The sequence below is a fragment of the Struthio camelus genome, chromosome 2 (assembly GCF_040807025.1).
Source record: "Struthio camelus isolate bStrCam1 chromosome 2, bStrCam1.hap1, whole genome shotgun sequence".
In the NCBI taxonomy this organism is placed as follows: domain Eukaryota; kingdom Metazoa; phylum Chordata; class Aves; order Struthioniformes; family Struthionidae; genus Struthio; species Struthio camelus.
The window spans coordinates 94,025,739-94,042,592 of NC_090943.1; the positions used below are offsets into that span (position 1 = coordinate 94,025,739).

A 16,854-nucleotide genomic window follows, 5' to 3' on the forward strand; every position below is an offset into this window, starting at 1 on the left:
ACAGAACTGAAGGAGTTTTTTCAGAAACTCAGTTTTAGATTTATTTTTAAAACGACTCCAACTTCATATTGGATGCAACTTACATCAGTTCTGCTAGAAATTTGTGTTCAGTTCAAACTGTCTTAAGGGTTGAGACTTCCCAAATACGAGCTACATTATGAACATTATGAAAAAGCCTTGCTGCTTTTTTTAACTTGTGTTATTTACAAGCTTGCCTTTTCTAAAAGACTTTATATATATAAACCAAGTAACAATTTTGTTAGACTGTATGTGTAAAGACCGTGTCTGAAATGCTGGAAAACAAAAATGCTCTTGTGTACCACACTGGCAATATCTGAATGCACTGTCTTTCTCTCAAAGACTGTTAACAGCATGCCAGAATCCTTGAAAGTGAAATAGGGTTGCAAGTCCCTGTAAAAATTTAATGACTATATGAGCAGATACAGACAAAGTGTCATATGAATGTACTATCTTTAGTACATAGTCTTGCTCACGGTAAGGTGAGGGTGTGCACTATTCAAAACTTTGGAAGGTAGAAGTTGTTACTACAAAAACAACCAGAGGTTTAAATCCTTTTTGTGTTGGCATCCATTTAATCCACGAAGTATTGTGGGGAGGAATAGACTCTGCTAGGTAAGTCCACGTAAAAGTCCCTGGTTATATATGGTGGTTGAAGGTTGTCTTCAGTTTGTTTTCAAGAGGAGACCTGAAACTAATTAAAGACATGTTTAGCACATTTCTGTCTGATTTGTGAGGATAAAAACTGAAGCTCAGTCTTAATTTGAAACAGCAAGTCTTCAATAGCTCATTTTGAATTCTACAGAAGGCTTTTAAGTTTTTTGTTTAACATGTTTACATAATGAGAAATTCATCAGCACTTACCCTTCCCCAGGAATGGTTTCCACAAACTGATACTTCTCTAGTAAAAATTTATATTATGAAAAAAAAACTCAAGCTGCACAAATGCAGCAAGCTGTGACATCATTTTTCAGGATGCGAAGGGAATGCATAGGAATAAATAGAACAGGGTTAAGAGCACGTCTCTGGGAAAACACTGAACATTGTCACTATTTCTGTATCCTTAATGAATTTATAGAGACACCTTTTCATTCTTCCCAAGTCATAGAAACTTGCAGCAAAATACGCCCACAAAAAAGTGACATCGGCTAAGTAGACGCTCTTTTGATGGTCTGTGGTGTTTGTGGGTTTTTTGTCAGTTCTTATACAAGCAGTCACCAGTATTTTCTTTGGAAGGTATTTTCCTTTTAAACCTACAGCTTCATGAAAGCTTTAAACAGTATATTATAATAAGATTCTAAATCTGTCAATATGTAGTTTGTGAAAAGTTTTATTTTCGGAGCAGTAGAGCTTTTTCATGGTAAGGGCTCTCAGTTCCTTTTGTTACCGCAAATGAAATAGCGATGAGCTTTTTAATAAGGAAGTTAAATCTTAGTCCTCACTTAGGGGTTCATCTTAGGACATATCTGCATCTACCTACTGTAGTGTAAAGTTGTTATTTCTTCGGATTACAAGTGTTATTTGGTGTATGATTGCAAACAGAAGTTGCAGTTTTTGCTGACACTGTGATCTAGCCACTAGGTGTCTTGTTTGTTCTTGTGTGGAGTGTTATCACTGCACAGATTAGTGAAAAGCCAATGTACAGTCCTTTTCAAAGATGTAAAGCCTGTTAAAGAAAACTGATTGTATATTATGAATGAATTGTTATCTACCATGCCTCTGAATGTGAAAACATCTGGATCGTGTTCGTTATATTGATTCTATTCCTTAGGCAACGTTCCGGAAAAGCAAACTATCCAAGACACGTAAAGAGCTTCTTTAAAAGATCAGTGCTGTTTTCCATATTGCCACTCAAGTTCTGAAAGACTTGACTCTTTCAAACCTGGCTTTTACCTTTGTGGGTACATCTCTGGTGAACTATATCCTCAGTACTCTAATTTCAGTGAATTACCAGGGCGGGAAAAATACTAAAATTTGTCAGTCTTTACCAAAGCCTTATTGAATAGCTTTAGAACAACTACCTCATCTCTGCTCCCTGACAGTCAGGGCTTCTGTGTTTAGGCTTTCTTTAACTCCCTTTTCCTTACAGATTTACCTAGACAATGCTGTGATTTAATGCCTCGTTGTAATCCGTATTCTCCTGTCCAATTTAGTGGAGACGATCTCTATGGGTTCAGATAAATAGTTGTAGAGAATTTTGTTGGAGAGAACAGCAGCTTGTATGATAGTTTATGTAGTTTGTCAAAATATCTGTGTATATGGCAATGAATCTTTGTAGCTAATTCTCTCAATTCGTTATGCCTAGGTACTGCAAGGGTCTCACTACAGGGGATGATTCTACGAGTTTGCAGCAATTCTTAAGCATAGTCGGGTGAGTTAAGGTTGAACCTCTGTCCTTAACTCGGAATTTTCTTGCTTTTATGGGTTTTAAGTTATTCCAGTTACACGTTACTACATGCAGGATCAACTTTTCAGTTTTTTGTAGACCCAACCTAACATACCACTGGGAGCTAGACTTCTAGAAAGAGTTGAACAAGTATTCTATGAAAATCCAAAAGCTCCTTGAAAGAAAGTCAACATGGGTCCTTAGAGCAGTCATTTAGAACTTTTGTTCTAGCTTTAATATGACTATCTTTTTAAAAAAAAAAAAAAAAAAGTTCCCGAATAAGTATTGACTGCATTGTACTGTTCATAGGAATAGTGAGAAGTTGATGAGAACTTCAAAGCAAATTCAGTAAAAAGATAAAAACAACTTAACATACAAAATGCCACTTTCTTTCTAAGCGGTTATGTAGCTGGAGGTGTTAAGCTTCGTTATTGGAGGCTAGATTCAGAAGCATGTGCATGCATGTTTGTACACCTGAGTCACCGTTTTCCCAAATAATGGCATTTTATCATACTTTAAGATCGGCTAGAATTCTCAGCTTCTCCTGTGGTGTTGTTTTTTTTTTCTTTAAGTGTGCAGTCAAACAAGTTACTGCTACTATATAAATGCATTTAAAAAGTGTTAAAGGTGCAACTTAAAACCTACAAATGCAAGAGCTCCGGCTGAGTCTGTCCCTTAACTTGCCTGTTGTGCTTGAGTATTGCAGCACACTGCCGACTCTTGTGAGACTTCTCTGCAGTCCGTAGGCATAATGAGCTAAGGAGAGCATTTAGCTTTAAAGTACTGTCTATAGGGATATAAGTGTAAGTCGCAAAAATCATGTATATCTATCGTCTGCTGTGTCTCTTTCCTTTGGCCTAATTTATCTAAATGTCACAAATTTAACTTCAAAATTGGTGCTATGTTGAAAGAAAATGAGATTTTTTTTTTAATATTAATCTCATTGAATTAGTTAAAAATACTTGATCCACTGTGCTTACCCTTTACTGCATATAATATCTTTTATTTTAAAATTGTCCGTTTGTTAAAACTATTATTACAGTTTAAAGTGGCTGAACTATATACAGCATGAGCAAGGAGCAAATGTCTTGAGCATTAACTTTGTACTCTGTTCTTTCAAAAGGATTTTTGGATCCTGAAAAGAAGCTTTTTTCCCATCGGATATTGTCAAGGGATGAATGTATCGATCCATTTTCTAAAACTGGGAATCTTAGGTATGTATGTGGGTCTTCTGCATTAAATAAAAGAGGAGAACAAAGAGGTGGAATTCTATATAGTAATAATAAAAATGACTCCCTCTGTTTTTAACATGTTTGTAGTCCTCCCTTGTCTGCCTCTTAAATATCAACACTGTCTCAGTAAAACTGAGACGTCAGATGGTATAGCAATTCATCCACTTAATGTACTGTGTGATACTGGAACAGCAAGGTCTGGAAGCAATGGCATTTTGCTTTCACTTCATAGTTTTTATTCTTAAAATAATCATATTTCTGCCTGATAGCTTATGATCTTATATAGTGACTTTTATGTTGTATTTATATATATGTATATATTAATTAAACCAAAATTCTCAGTCTGACACTTTCATATTTGAGTATCTAATATTTTGGCTTTCAAATGTGCTGTATATTTAGCAGCCTCTCTTCTGCAATGTTTGTTGAAATTAGGTCATCCAGAGCCTTGAATTCATATTCTCATCTAAATTCAGGTTCTGATCTTTTTCTGGAGTATAAAGCCAAGATTTTTTTGAAGACAGATGTGCTTATTATTTCATAAAGTTAGATTAGAAATGATTAAGCCTCCCATCTGACTATAGCAAATGGGAAGCTTTTTGTGTTATCTTAAAGTGTTTTCATATGTGTGTGTGTATCTTGAGTGCTGTGCTTCTGCCTGCTAGAAATACAAATATTTCTGCACATAAATATTATTCTGTTTCATTTATCTTGACTTGAAGGAGTCTACTCCTTAAATTGTTTTGATTTTTTCCTAGTTATATATAGAGAGAGCATATTGTCTATGTAATAGTTGTTTCTGGGCTCGTCAAGTCAACATAAAGTGTGTGTGAAAACTAGACTGAAATATTGTCATGTTCTGTTTGCTAAAAGCTTGTTGGGTTCTTACTTCTAACTATTGTGACAGAAGAGACTTAAAAATAGCTGTTTCTTTTTTTTTGTCAGTTTTTATCAGTTTGAATATTGTATTTTGTAACTTTAGTGTTGCTGATTCTTTTCAAAGTTATTCATATGTAAACTTTGTGTCCAGCTGACATGCGTGTGATACACTAGAGTATCAACAGAAACTGTTTGCATCTGCAGTGTTCACTTCTAAAACTAGATCAATTTTATCAACTATTCTCTTAGAGATCTCTTTCCTTGTGGAGATTCCATGGTTTGCATCATTGATGACAGAGAGGATGTTTGGAAGTTTGCACCCAATTTGATAACTGTGAAGAAATATGTATACTTCCAGGGTATAGGCGATATTAATGCACCTCCTGGATCAAGGGAAATTCAGATGAAGAAGAAAGGTAATTGTTTAATTTGTAAACTGCTTTTGCATTTCTCTCCGCTTTTGTAGATGTGATGGACATAAGTCACTGCGGTGGTTTTGTTAGTACTTCTTCTGGGCTCAGATGAGAGATCCTAGACTATTGTAGGTCATCAGCAAATATTCCTGCAGCACATACACAGTAGTTTAATAAGACTGGACTATGCCCTATTAATAGCTCCTCTTTTGATGAGGTACAACAGCAAAAGTGGAATACTGGTAAGAGCATTTCTGCTATTATGGCCTGATAACTGATATAAAAATACACCAAATTGCTCTAGAATCTGTTGAGAAGGACATGCAAAGAAGCTTTTTTTTTTTTTCCCATGTAAAACAATGCACTTTATTCTTTGTAGGTGGTAGGGGAACCAACTTCCTCCTCTTTTTCCTTTCTCGTATTCTGCTCTCTTCCCTGCTTCACTGTTGGAGCAATAGTTAATAAATTCTATTCTTAATGTACTGCTGGAAATGAAGGTTTTTAGCTCTGCTTACCTCCCTGCATAAATCATGCTAATAAAATTTGTGAGAGATTTTAATGTCTACTGAATGTATTGTTCTGGCATTTGACAAGAGAACCTTATGTTCAGCAGGCTTAACAGGATAATATAAATAGTGGATTTTAGGAGGTATATGCCACTCACTATATTAGTATTCATTTGGGGAAAAGTGGGTTTGAAAGACAGTACCTAAAGAGGGGAGGGGGGAAAAAAAAAAGCCAAGCTGGAAAAAAAGTTTCTGCAATTATTTCTGATTTAATACATATGGTATCACTGATTTCTTGTTGAACTAGAAGTGGCCATTATAGTAACAATAATAATGTTCTCAAACTAAGTCAGGCCACTATGACATGAGATCTGTACGCTTAACTTGCTATTGTTATTCGCAGGATAGGCACACGGACCAAAGAGGTCCAAAGTATGGTGATTCCATCCAGTGCTTCTGGCAAAGAAGGTTTGGGCTCAGCTGTTTGGATGTCAACAGTTTCTTTGATTCTCTCTTGCTTCATCTGCAGGCATCTGATGAAAACACGGACTAAAATTACTTTTCAGCCTTTGAGTCCATTACCCTTTCCTTGCATTTTAGCAGGGTATTGAATGGAGCTTGAAAGGCACATTTTTAGCAATAAAAAGACGCTGATTTTTCTAATTCTTAAAATACAGTAATTTTGGTTTTGAAAAAGAGGAAATACATGAAAGTGGAAGAAAGGCAGTTCTTGTAGTTAATGCTCTGGATTGGGACCTTCTGGAGTGGTATTTTGTTTACTGGTTTTGCCTGTTTTTTTTTCCTCTGTGGCCTCTGGAAAAGTAGTTTGCCCTGAAATTTGGTCCTAAATGTCATGCTACAACATAAATCCTTTAATGTCTGTAAGCTTGACAAATAATTACTTATGACCTATGTGATAGAAGTCTACATACACTGCTCTCTTACAGAGGTGGAGAAGCGTGTTAGGCCTTCCAGTGCTACTAATAGTTAGACACCTAAAATTTCTTAACAACCTTGAAAATTCTGATCATCATTACTGAGCATAGTGAAGTCTATGTATGTAAACTGTTTATCTGTGGAAAAAGGGAATGAAAGTCTGATGAAAGCTTATCTTTTCTAACAGTTCTTTTAAAGTAAGTGTTTTTTATTTCATACTTTCTTGTGTTTTAGTAAACCACTCGGCAAAACTAGAGGCACTGGATTCAACAGTGACATCAGCAAAAGATGCTGAAGAAATAAAGAATGTTACATGTATAGAAGAACAAAGCAATGGTCTAAAAGCTACAAAGGACACTTGCACTACAAATGGTAATACTTCTGTAAGCAGTGAAACATCTGACTGGGATTTGAATTCCAGTGACAAAGTTAGCGTCAAGGACTCTTTGAGTGATAGCACTGATTGCAAAACAGATAGTGCAATCGTTAACAGTTTGACAAGTGCTAAGGAATCTCAGATTTCTTCAGAACAAGATGATAGGACAGTCTTGGAGAAGCAGCAAATCCAAGACAAGGCAACAAATGATTTGGACTTTGAACTGTCTAGTGACAGTGAAAGTGATGGTGGAGTGGATGCCAGAAAGTCATCCACTTCTGTATCAGATAGTGAAAACGAGGAAAAGAGAAGCTGGAAGAAATCAAAACAACCTCTACAGGATGAAAACTTGCAGCAAGGGAGTTGCGCTGATGTGAATGAGAAAAAGGATGATCAGGTGAACCATTCTGGGAACACAAAATCTCTGCCTAGCGGAAATATTCATGACAAAACTGTTGATCTTGAAGTGCAAGAAGAAAGTGAACAGGAAAGCCTTTGTGATTTAGGAAATGGGTGTGCGGACAAGAAGGAAGCTGAAACAGAGTCCCAGAATAGTGAGCAGTCTGGAATTACAATGGGTGAGTCCTTAGACCAGAGTATGGAGGAAGAGGAGGAGGAGGATGATACAGATGATGATGACCATTTAATATACCTCGAAGAGATCCTTGTTCGGGTTCACACTGATTATTATGCAAAGTATGATAAATACCTAAAAAAGGAGATTGAGGAAATCCCAGACATCAGAAAAATAGTGCCAGAACTAAAAAGTAAGGTGTTGGCAGATGTAACCATAATATTTAGTGGACTTTACCCAACAAACTTCCCCATTGAGAAAACACGGGAACACTATCATGCTACAGCCCTTGGAGCTAAAATTGTGAAGAACCTAGTACTAAGTGCTGATGATCCTGACAAAGCAACGCATCTTATTGCAGCGAGGACAGGTAGGTATTTGAGACTTGAATCTTGCATTGACTTTTTTGCATGCTAGAGCTTATTCATACTTTGAGCCGTTTTTTGTATAAACGACAAGCCTTAATGTAACTGAGACGGAATTTAAATTAGAGGGGAGATTGCTCTTAAAACAAATTAGAGGTTGGGTTAAATTTTATTTAACAGGGTTTGTTTTGTTTTTTATATCTTCTTGATTGAGTGTGTCTTTTAATTGTTAAAGGAGGACCTACTAAACTTCTATAGTCCGTCATCTCTCACCTCTTGCTTAGAGTCGGTGATGCTAGGTGTTTGACTGCCAAACAGGTTGTATCAAAGCCTTAACAGGGAAAGAGGTTTACACTGGTCTTACTATAAAGCTGTAGTAATGCATCCCTTCTCAGTTTCACAGATTTTGTCTGTAACACTTCAGTTTTACGTTGTATGGAATACAAACAAATTATTTTAGAAGGCTAGAATCTGATGGTATCCCCTGTCACGGCTCTCTGTGCATGGCATCTGTATGTTTTTTTGTGTCATGGAAGATACAAGAAAGCTTAGCTGAACTCTTTTGTTGTTATGTATTTCATAGAGCTACCTATTTTTACATAGCTATAATGGATAAGAATGTACCATTGTAATGGATAAGAACATACTATTGGCTAGCTGTTATGGAGGAGCTAACAGGCTTTTGCTAGCTTCTAATAGAAATTTTTTTGGTATGCGTTGACCCTTGGTTCTCTGCTTGTTGGCCTTTCAAAGTTGTATGGAATCTATATTTCTACTACCAAAAACATGAAATCAAAAAATAAAACTGTCTTGTAAGCCAAGAAATGACCACCTACTGTATTTTTCTTAACCACTGTTCTTATAAGCCTTCAGTATATGAAAAGCAGCTTTGTTTCATAGGATTATATTATAAAACGTTGCAGTGTTTTTACGGGCTATAGTATAGGTGCATATACTTTTCTCCAAGTGTGTAACCTGAACTATTTCATTTGTTCCACTTTTTGTATGATCTGGGAAGAATGGTTTGCTCCTGTTGAAGGAGCAGTAGTAAAAATGAAAATTTGATTTCTAAACGGAGAAAATAGTTGCAGTTCCTTTTTTCCACTCCTTTAATTTTGAGTAGTGTTAAGACTACTCATGCTATTCTATGCATTAAAACCAGTCAATCTAACAGTATATTTTGTTATGCTAATCGACTATTTTCATGTATATTAGCTAAAATGACAATAAGGCTGTATCTGTGCTAGACTAGTGTAAACTTACCTCACAGTAATCTCAAGGTACGGTTTTAGTAATAAAAGGTGCAGATAGCTTTTTGTTTAGCATGGTCAACTGTACCAAGAAGGGACTGCAATACTAATCTAGTCAAATCACAATGGAATAAAAACTGTACTGACAGACGTACAGTGATCTAGCAAAAGTGTATTAATTCTCCTGCTGTAGATGATATGCCATTAGAAGTAAAAATATAACCTAAAATCCAGATGAAATTGGGATTAGTTTCACAGAATAGTTAAGATACTGACATGAGAAGGTGTGATAGTTCAAATAGCGAATGTGAAGTGTTAAAACTGGTGAATGTATTCATTTTTTGTACTCCCTGCAGTTGTTGATCAGCTCTTTGTAGCAAAACTGCAGTAATAGCAGTGCTTTAACCAACCAGGAGTCCTGCAAGTTTCTCATACTTCATTGGAAATGTGGTGCTTGTCAATATAACTTTTATATGGCTCTCTTGTTTTTCAAGTTTCAAATTCTAAAATACTTCATTTCAAAGTTGCTTTGCCTCAGAGTACTCACCTCGTTGATCTTTTAACAAAATACAGCAATTCCAAGTTTGTGAACCAAACGTTTTCATGGCAATTTGCCAAAATTTTTTCTTCCTTATAGCATAGAAAGAAAGATATGGTTTTAGGGGGAAGACGAAAGCAATCTGTTAGTTAGTAGGCATTCCAGCATGTTAAAGAAAAGAGGAAGTTAGTATTCTCTCCTGGCTTTTTACAAAGTCTGACTTGTCCTGGATGGTTCCTGAATGTCGATGTACTTTGGATGCCTTCTATTACATTATCCTTACAATTTTACTATACAAACGTGACTTTTTCCCCTTGCTTCTCAAAGAAAAAGCATTATTCAAGATTAGGATAAGGTGCATAGCATATGATCATGAGAAGCAATTGCTTGGTTTTGGAATGTATGATTTTGCTATGAAACTATATACATAAATCCTGTGTTCCACCTTTTTAAGCAAATTCTTCACTGCCTGCCCATTTTCAGTGAATCATCCACTGCTGTCAGATATTAATATGAGTAATAGATTTAACTTTTAGGCTTTAATCATATTAATACACTTTCATAGTATTTGAATTGAGTTTATTAAGACTTTGTTAATTGTCAATACTTATATCAAAAATAAAAATTAGAGTGGTTGCTATTTTTTGACTTTTTGCAAGACCTGGAATCTCTCTCAGAATAGTTATATAATGTTGGTATTGCACTTGATACTTAATAGTGGAAAATATACTTGAATATGGACAGCTAATTAAAACTAGAACTCACAAGTAGAATACTACTCCTGCCCTTTTGGGGTGATAAACCTTTATTATCAGAATTTGGAAGCTGACCTGTGCCTTTCAGTAAGAAAAGAATTGCACTAACTTATTCTGAAAAAGCTCACTTAATTGGCCATATTTTCAGTCTAATGAGCAAGACTGTTGTCACCTTTCATCACCACTTAATAACTTTTTTTTTTTCTCTAACAGTGGCAGTGGAACAGGGAGATTTAGAGTGAAATAACATATACTTCAATATCCCTTTTTTGTAAGATGCTCATGGATTGCATGTGTTGTAGGGGTTTATGGTGTTTTTTGGTGTGGGACAAGGTGATATAACTGAAGATTACATTTTCCCACCTCTGGTAATAGGAATGTTGTATCATCTTTCTTTATGAGGGAGAAGCTGCCTTTTAATCGAAGATTTTAACGATATAAATTGTGTGCTGTCACAGCTGGAGGTATGATAATTCAGCTGTCAACATGATTTTCATACTCATTCTAGTGTCAGTAGCAGGCGAATTCTACAGGTATCTCATTGCAAGTAAGCCATAAAAATACTACATCTCTGGCTCCTGTGGCAAACAGCTGAAGCATTGCCTGATGCCTAATTGCTGAGGAGAAGGAGAAAAACATGCTCTTTCTTAAGTTTTATTCAGAAGCCGATGACTTAGCTCCTGAGAAAGGACTAAACCATGCTGTTCTGTCTCTTCGCCCCCACCCTCCAATAGTGAAAAGGTGATCTTAAAACATATCGGTCAGGACACTGTTTCCAGATGACACCACGAATGACAGTAGACCTAGGACTTGGACTCGCAAGTTCATTTAGGTGATTACCATGCATCATTTGACCTGCAGTAAATGATAGATTATTAAACTGCGGCATGTGTGGAGTAAATACTGTTTCCTTTTGAGTCTCGAAGAGAGGTAGAATTTATCAGATGAAATAACAAAGGAAGAAATCAATGTGAAAAGGAGGAGGACTTAGGACTTGGAGGTATTGGGGGTGGCCCCCCCCGATGGAAAAAAATCAGTGTGGTATATAAAATGAACAGTTAGTAAAGACCATTTGAGACTGTATTTAAAGCACCCTCTTTGCAGCCTATTGCAATAAATAATTTAAATTCACTTTTAGTCTTTGTATGTGCTTCTCTCTGTTCCTCTGCAGACAGGCAGTCTGTTTCTCTGCAGACACAGATGCTCTGAATTTTAAAAGTAAACAAGTCATTGCTTCTGGAAAAAAAATAGGATCCCTTTCCCTTATATAAGGGGGAAAATAATCTGTCTGAATTAGATAACACAAAGGTTGTCATGTTTTGCAGTAAGCCGCTTTCCTAAACCTGGGCCACTGACAAAAGGCTATGTTTTAGTCCTTCTGACTGACTGTATAGGTTATATAAGTTTTGTTTCAGTTTTGGAAACATCTGCCTTTCCAATAGTAAACTGTACTGTATGGTTACTTGTTATGGCTGTGTACACACTGATTAACCAGTTACCTAAGTGTTTCATAAGCCTTGCTATACTCCTTGTCGAACAAATGAAAGATACTGTAGTTGGTTGGGGTTTTTTGTGTTGAGTTTTTGTTGATAGAGAAGAGAAAGCTGTAAAGGTCACTTAAAAATTACTCTAGTGGGGTAGGATCAGAAATGTGAGTTTAGGCCCTCAATTTTTCTTTTTTCAAAAGATATTTCATTTTGTGTATTTTCTCACAGTTTGAAAGCTATGTGGGAAGCACTTTCAAACACATCAAATCTTGCTTAATTTCATTAAATATCAAATTGCCTAAAATGAGAGTTGTTCTATTAACTACAGCTTCTTTCGCTCATGTTCATCTGCCTACTCCCAAAAGCGTTTACTCTTGAGTCTAGCCCAGGGATATGGACAGGGGAAAGAAAGCTGCCAGCTATTAAGCTGCCAGCTATTAGCAATAGTAAAGTCTTTCTAGCCTATTTTATGAATAGGCTTAAGATCTTCAACCAGACATAGCCTTTGAAAATGTTCTTGAGGAAAAAATCTGTGGACTCATCATTGCTGTGCCCAAGCTTAAAAAAAAAAAAAATCCACTTCAGCACTGCTCTAGAAATCAGACATTGACCATCTTAGCCTATTTTGTTTGCTGGCAAAATAGTGCAGTGTTAAAACTTAATCTAGATAGAGATTCCTAACAGTGAATCTATTGCAATTTTGTGATCGCTTAATCCTTGTAGGACAAAACACAGAAGTCTGTAGGATTTTTTTTCTTAGGTTAATATTGCTGGAGAAAAGCTTCAGGATTTGATTGTAAAGCAGGACAATTTCTCTTCAGATCATTTTTATATATAAATAAACTTTTTGAAATCAGGTTTTCCAGGAAATATCTAGTAACCTGCTGGCACACTGCTGTAGAGGTATGTTGACTTTGATATGTTGGAATTGGGAGGCTACTTTTGCAGTGAATCTTCTGGTTACTCCTCTTAAAGTACTGTCGTTCATTGTGGTGCAGTCTCGGGGCTGCCCACTGGATTCCTTTTGGATGCAACTGAATTGGAGGGTGCGCTCAGCTGAGTGCTCACGGGCCTTTGGGCCACAGGACCAGGTTGAGCCAGTCCAAAGCAGAGGTTTTTTGATTGGTTTGTGTTTCTTGAGTTTTTGTCATGCTTGCGAGTTTCATGCGTTTGTAAAGAGTAAGTAGTGGAAGTATAACATGGTTTTAATTTAGGTATAATAAAAGCATAGGAACGAAGAATCCAAAAATTATTACTGTTTTGTACTGTTCAAGCACATGCTTCATAATTCTGCATGTGTGATCATAAAGTTATCTGTGCGAGATGGTTACGTTTGATGAATGCACAGAATTTTTTATTAGTTCCAGGGGAACTTTGTAAACCAACAGCTTCAGGTTCTGCGTTCCTTATAGAGATGGAAGGTATTTTGGAGAAAAAGGCAATGTTATTAAGTATTGTTTTCTCTTTTACAAACTATAAATACTGAAAATAAGCAATCTCTTCCTAATATTATGTACTCTTAGCTGTGCCATCTCAGCAGGCAGATGCAATAATCTTGGACCCTAGCTGCTTCATATAGAAAGCATGTATGCTTTTTCAACTTTTTACAACAGTAACTTGAGACTAGAATTTGACAACAGAGAAAGGTGATTAGAAGACAATACTGCAAAAAAAAAGTCTAGAAAAAACAATTTCTGTAGTGTTTTTAGCCAGCTGATTGCTTCAGCTGTTCTTTGCTACATCAAAAGTATTGTTGTGAAAATGCTTTCTGCTGAACTAATTGCCGCTTCTCAATAAGCATACTTCTAAAGGGGAAATTGCATTGGGTAAAGGGAGAGGAGCCGGCAAGGATGTTAAGTAACACAGTACTATTTTCCCAATCCAGTTAGATTTGGTGTTCCAGTAAATCTTACTCTAAGAACATTGTATGTATGAAATCTTGATTTCTCAAAATGTCACATAGAAATAGGTGGCAGCCCCTGAGATGGCACGGTTATCTGTTATCTCACGGTGGTTTCGGTATGCTGCAGCATGCTGGAGCATGGTGGCATGCAGTAGACAGCTAGGTTATAGAAACTGGGAGGAAGGAGAAAGCCTTGATGTTGTGGCAATGAGAAAGGTAAGGCTTTTGAGTCTAGAGAGATGGTATTGCTTACACATTACTATTCCTGTCACTAACTCTAATTTTGAGTTAATACACCTTTGGAGATTGACTTACGCCTTTCAGAGCTATTGTTTCAGGACTATAACAGTTTCATAAAAATAGTGCTATTTTGGTTTTCATGTTTAAGGCTTTTGTTGTAATCCTGTTGACGAGAAAAATATTTTGTCTGGAACCTTAACGTACCTCCCCTATGAAGCAATCAGCTAATGTGTGAACACTCAATGTGTACGCGCCTAGAATGGGCCAAAAGGTGGGGTGCCTGGCAAATCACCAACACAGAATCTTCTATTTTAAAACTGGTTGGAGGAAACTATCTCCTCGCATACTACACAGACTTACCGTAACATGAAGGTGTGTTTTCATGGTTCTTGCTTAGATTCCTTGCGATGCAGTTCAAAAGGAGCAGGAATATCTTTAGTTGGGCAAACTATGTGTTTTTATTTCATGATTGTAGTAAGAAATTAGATAATTTTTCTTCAGGTATTCCAAACACAGTCTGTTTGCACCGGCAACTTTTGAGTGTTCTGGTACATTTGTTTGTGAAATCCCTCTTGTAGCTATTGTACACCTGTATTCCAGTCTGCTCCAGAGCTGGTTTTTTTTTTTTTTTTCAAAATGCTGTTGCTAGTCGTGCCTGATACCTGAATCAGTAGCTAATACCAGGCACGGATGTCTAACTTCTCATGGGATTTCATAGTTTTGTTGCTTTGATTTCTGAAACTTCTGTGCTTATGAACCTGATCTCAGCATCCTTTTCAAAATGGCTATCTTCTCAGCTCTTTGTTCATGTTATGTTATTGCTGCTTTTCTTGTTTTCGTCAAAAGAGGTTTTTCCCTTCTCTTTAATCCTTTCTTTTTCTAGCTCTCTTAATCTGTTTCTCCTTCAGTACCTCTGTCTTTCATCCAGAAGCGTATCTTAGGTATGAATTAACTATAACCTTACACTTGGCTGTTTCTAACAGCAAGTATTTCTGTAATTCCAAATGAGGTTATTTAAAGAACTAAAAAATAAACAAAAACCTTCAGTGGAAGCTGCTTCTGACATTGTAAACTAACTCATTTCTGGCCAATGTTGCGTGAAAGTAGTCTGGGTTACTAATTATTTTTGTAACTGAAGATTAATTGGAAAACACAGATTTCTTCTGCTAAGTGGGATGAACAGTCTGGGTGTACTGACCTCCTGGGATCTGTCTTCAAAAGTTTTGCTTTTTAGCCAGTTATAATGTCTTGAACAGCAAATGTGTGCTGGCGTTAACATTGTTGTAGCTCTAAGGTTAAGTTTTTCCAACCAGTCTTGTTGGCCAGTGTTTGTACTCTTACTGCACTGCAGAATTTGAAATACAGCATTTCTAAATTGTCTGTGGTTTAGAAGAAGCTTCATCTTTAAATACTCAATTTATCTTCATTAGATTCTGGTCTTAATTTAACACCCGTTTTTATTGCACAAATATGTGTGTGGAGAAAAGCCCAAAATCTTCTATTTAACTCTTAATTCCTTAACAGCAAAATTGTTTGCTTTTGCTGCTGAAAGCAGAAGAAACATATATGCACAGAACATCGCTAAAAATATTCTTCTTAAATCTACATGAGAAAACTTACTTGCATCTAGAAAGAAGGCAGCCCTACTCCTGTGGGTTGCGGGGAGGGTGTTTACTGAGGAAGCAAAGTAGGGAAATGGGAGCTTTTATTGCTTTGCTGAAGGAAGATCTCCTTCACTTTCCTTCTGTTTAGAGCGTTGAAATTACAGAATAATCATCTAACCAGTCAGGTCAATCTTCCAGTGCACTTAGTTGATGTTCCTACCCCAGTAGATCCTAGTTCAGGTTGTAGGCTGCTAGATGTTGCTATTAACTGTTCATTCTGTTCTTCAAATGATGTGCAGAAATATGGGAATTCAAGACTTTCATTTTAATAGAAACATGTAAAGTCATGTTCTTAGATGACAGTTGTGCAGATAAAACTCCAGGGAATGATGTTGAAAATATCAAACTAATTCATGTCCTCCTGAATTTAAGTATGACATAAAAATTACTGGTTTTGCTTCCTTGTCAAAATTGTTCTAAAGTTTATTTTTTTCTTGAGGTTTCATTCTTGAAGGGACATGGGTAAGAATAGACCAAAGACTCATAAATCCTAGTTTTAAATAAATAAATTTTAAAACCTTAAAATTAAATTTTGACTAATTTCTAGGCAAGTAGGGTAACAGATTGGAGCACTGGGCTGTAAGTTGTGTTTTTATGTAAGTATCTGCAACAGGAAACCCCAAGATCCTTGTATAGTACTGGCAGGTTTCCACTAGAGTGGTACCGTTTGAAGAGCTCTTTCAGTTCAGAGAGCAGAATTTTTAACATGGGGGAGAAGGCAAAGTTGTTAAAGTAATTCCTACCTTCAGGTCTCCTTTTGTTTCCCATTTCTAAACAACAACTGTGTTGCGGTGTTAAATGCATTTAAATGCCATCGCACCAAGACACGGTGCGAACAAATGTTCGGACTTGATGAGCATTTTAAATTGCAGTATTTCATCTTATTTGCACATTAATGATAGGGATATAACAAAAGCGTAATGGCTTTCAGCCTTGGGACCATCAAACTGATGAAAGGTCCTTTATCATGTTCCTGGTATACTAGGATGTGTAACATGTAAAAAATACTACATCTAAGTAAGTATATAGATATTTCAGGTCAGAAACCTTGTTTTTTCTATTGTTTATATCTGTTAATGATTCATTGCCGATTATACAGTTTTGTGTTGTCTCCCACCACTTAGTCCCTCTGTGTGTCTCTATGATCAATGCTGAAACAAATGCAATAACTGATTTTTAGATTTTTTTTTTTTTTTCCCCTTTCCTGGTCTAAGATATGTGTTTTCACAGCATTTGGAGAGTGAGTTGTTTCTGGGAATGGACTACACTGCAAGATTAACTTTCACTTTTATTGGCTTCTTTTTGTTCACTGTTCATGATGCTTCTTGACAA

General features: G+C 36.3%; 1 protein-coding gene across 4 annotated transcripts in view; it reads left to right on the plus strand.

Moving 5' to 3' along the window:
• The window catches only part of CTDP1 (CTD phosphatase subunit 1), a 148,955-nt gene that overhangs the window by 48,363 nt on the left and 83,738 nt on the right, over positions 1-16,854 (plus strand). For all 4 annotated transcript variants that reach the window (XM_068931611.1, XM_068931607.1, XM_068931609.1 and 1 more), the window contains exons 6-8: positions 3,528-3,618; positions 4,765-4,931; positions 6,605-7,690. In XM_068931611.1, coding sequence (XP_068787712.1) covers positions 3,528-3,618; positions 4,765-4,931; positions 6,605-7,690 — 1,344 coding nt within the window. The remainder of the gene's footprint in view (positions 1-3,527; positions 3,619-4,764; positions 4,932-6,604; positions 7,691-16,854) is intronic.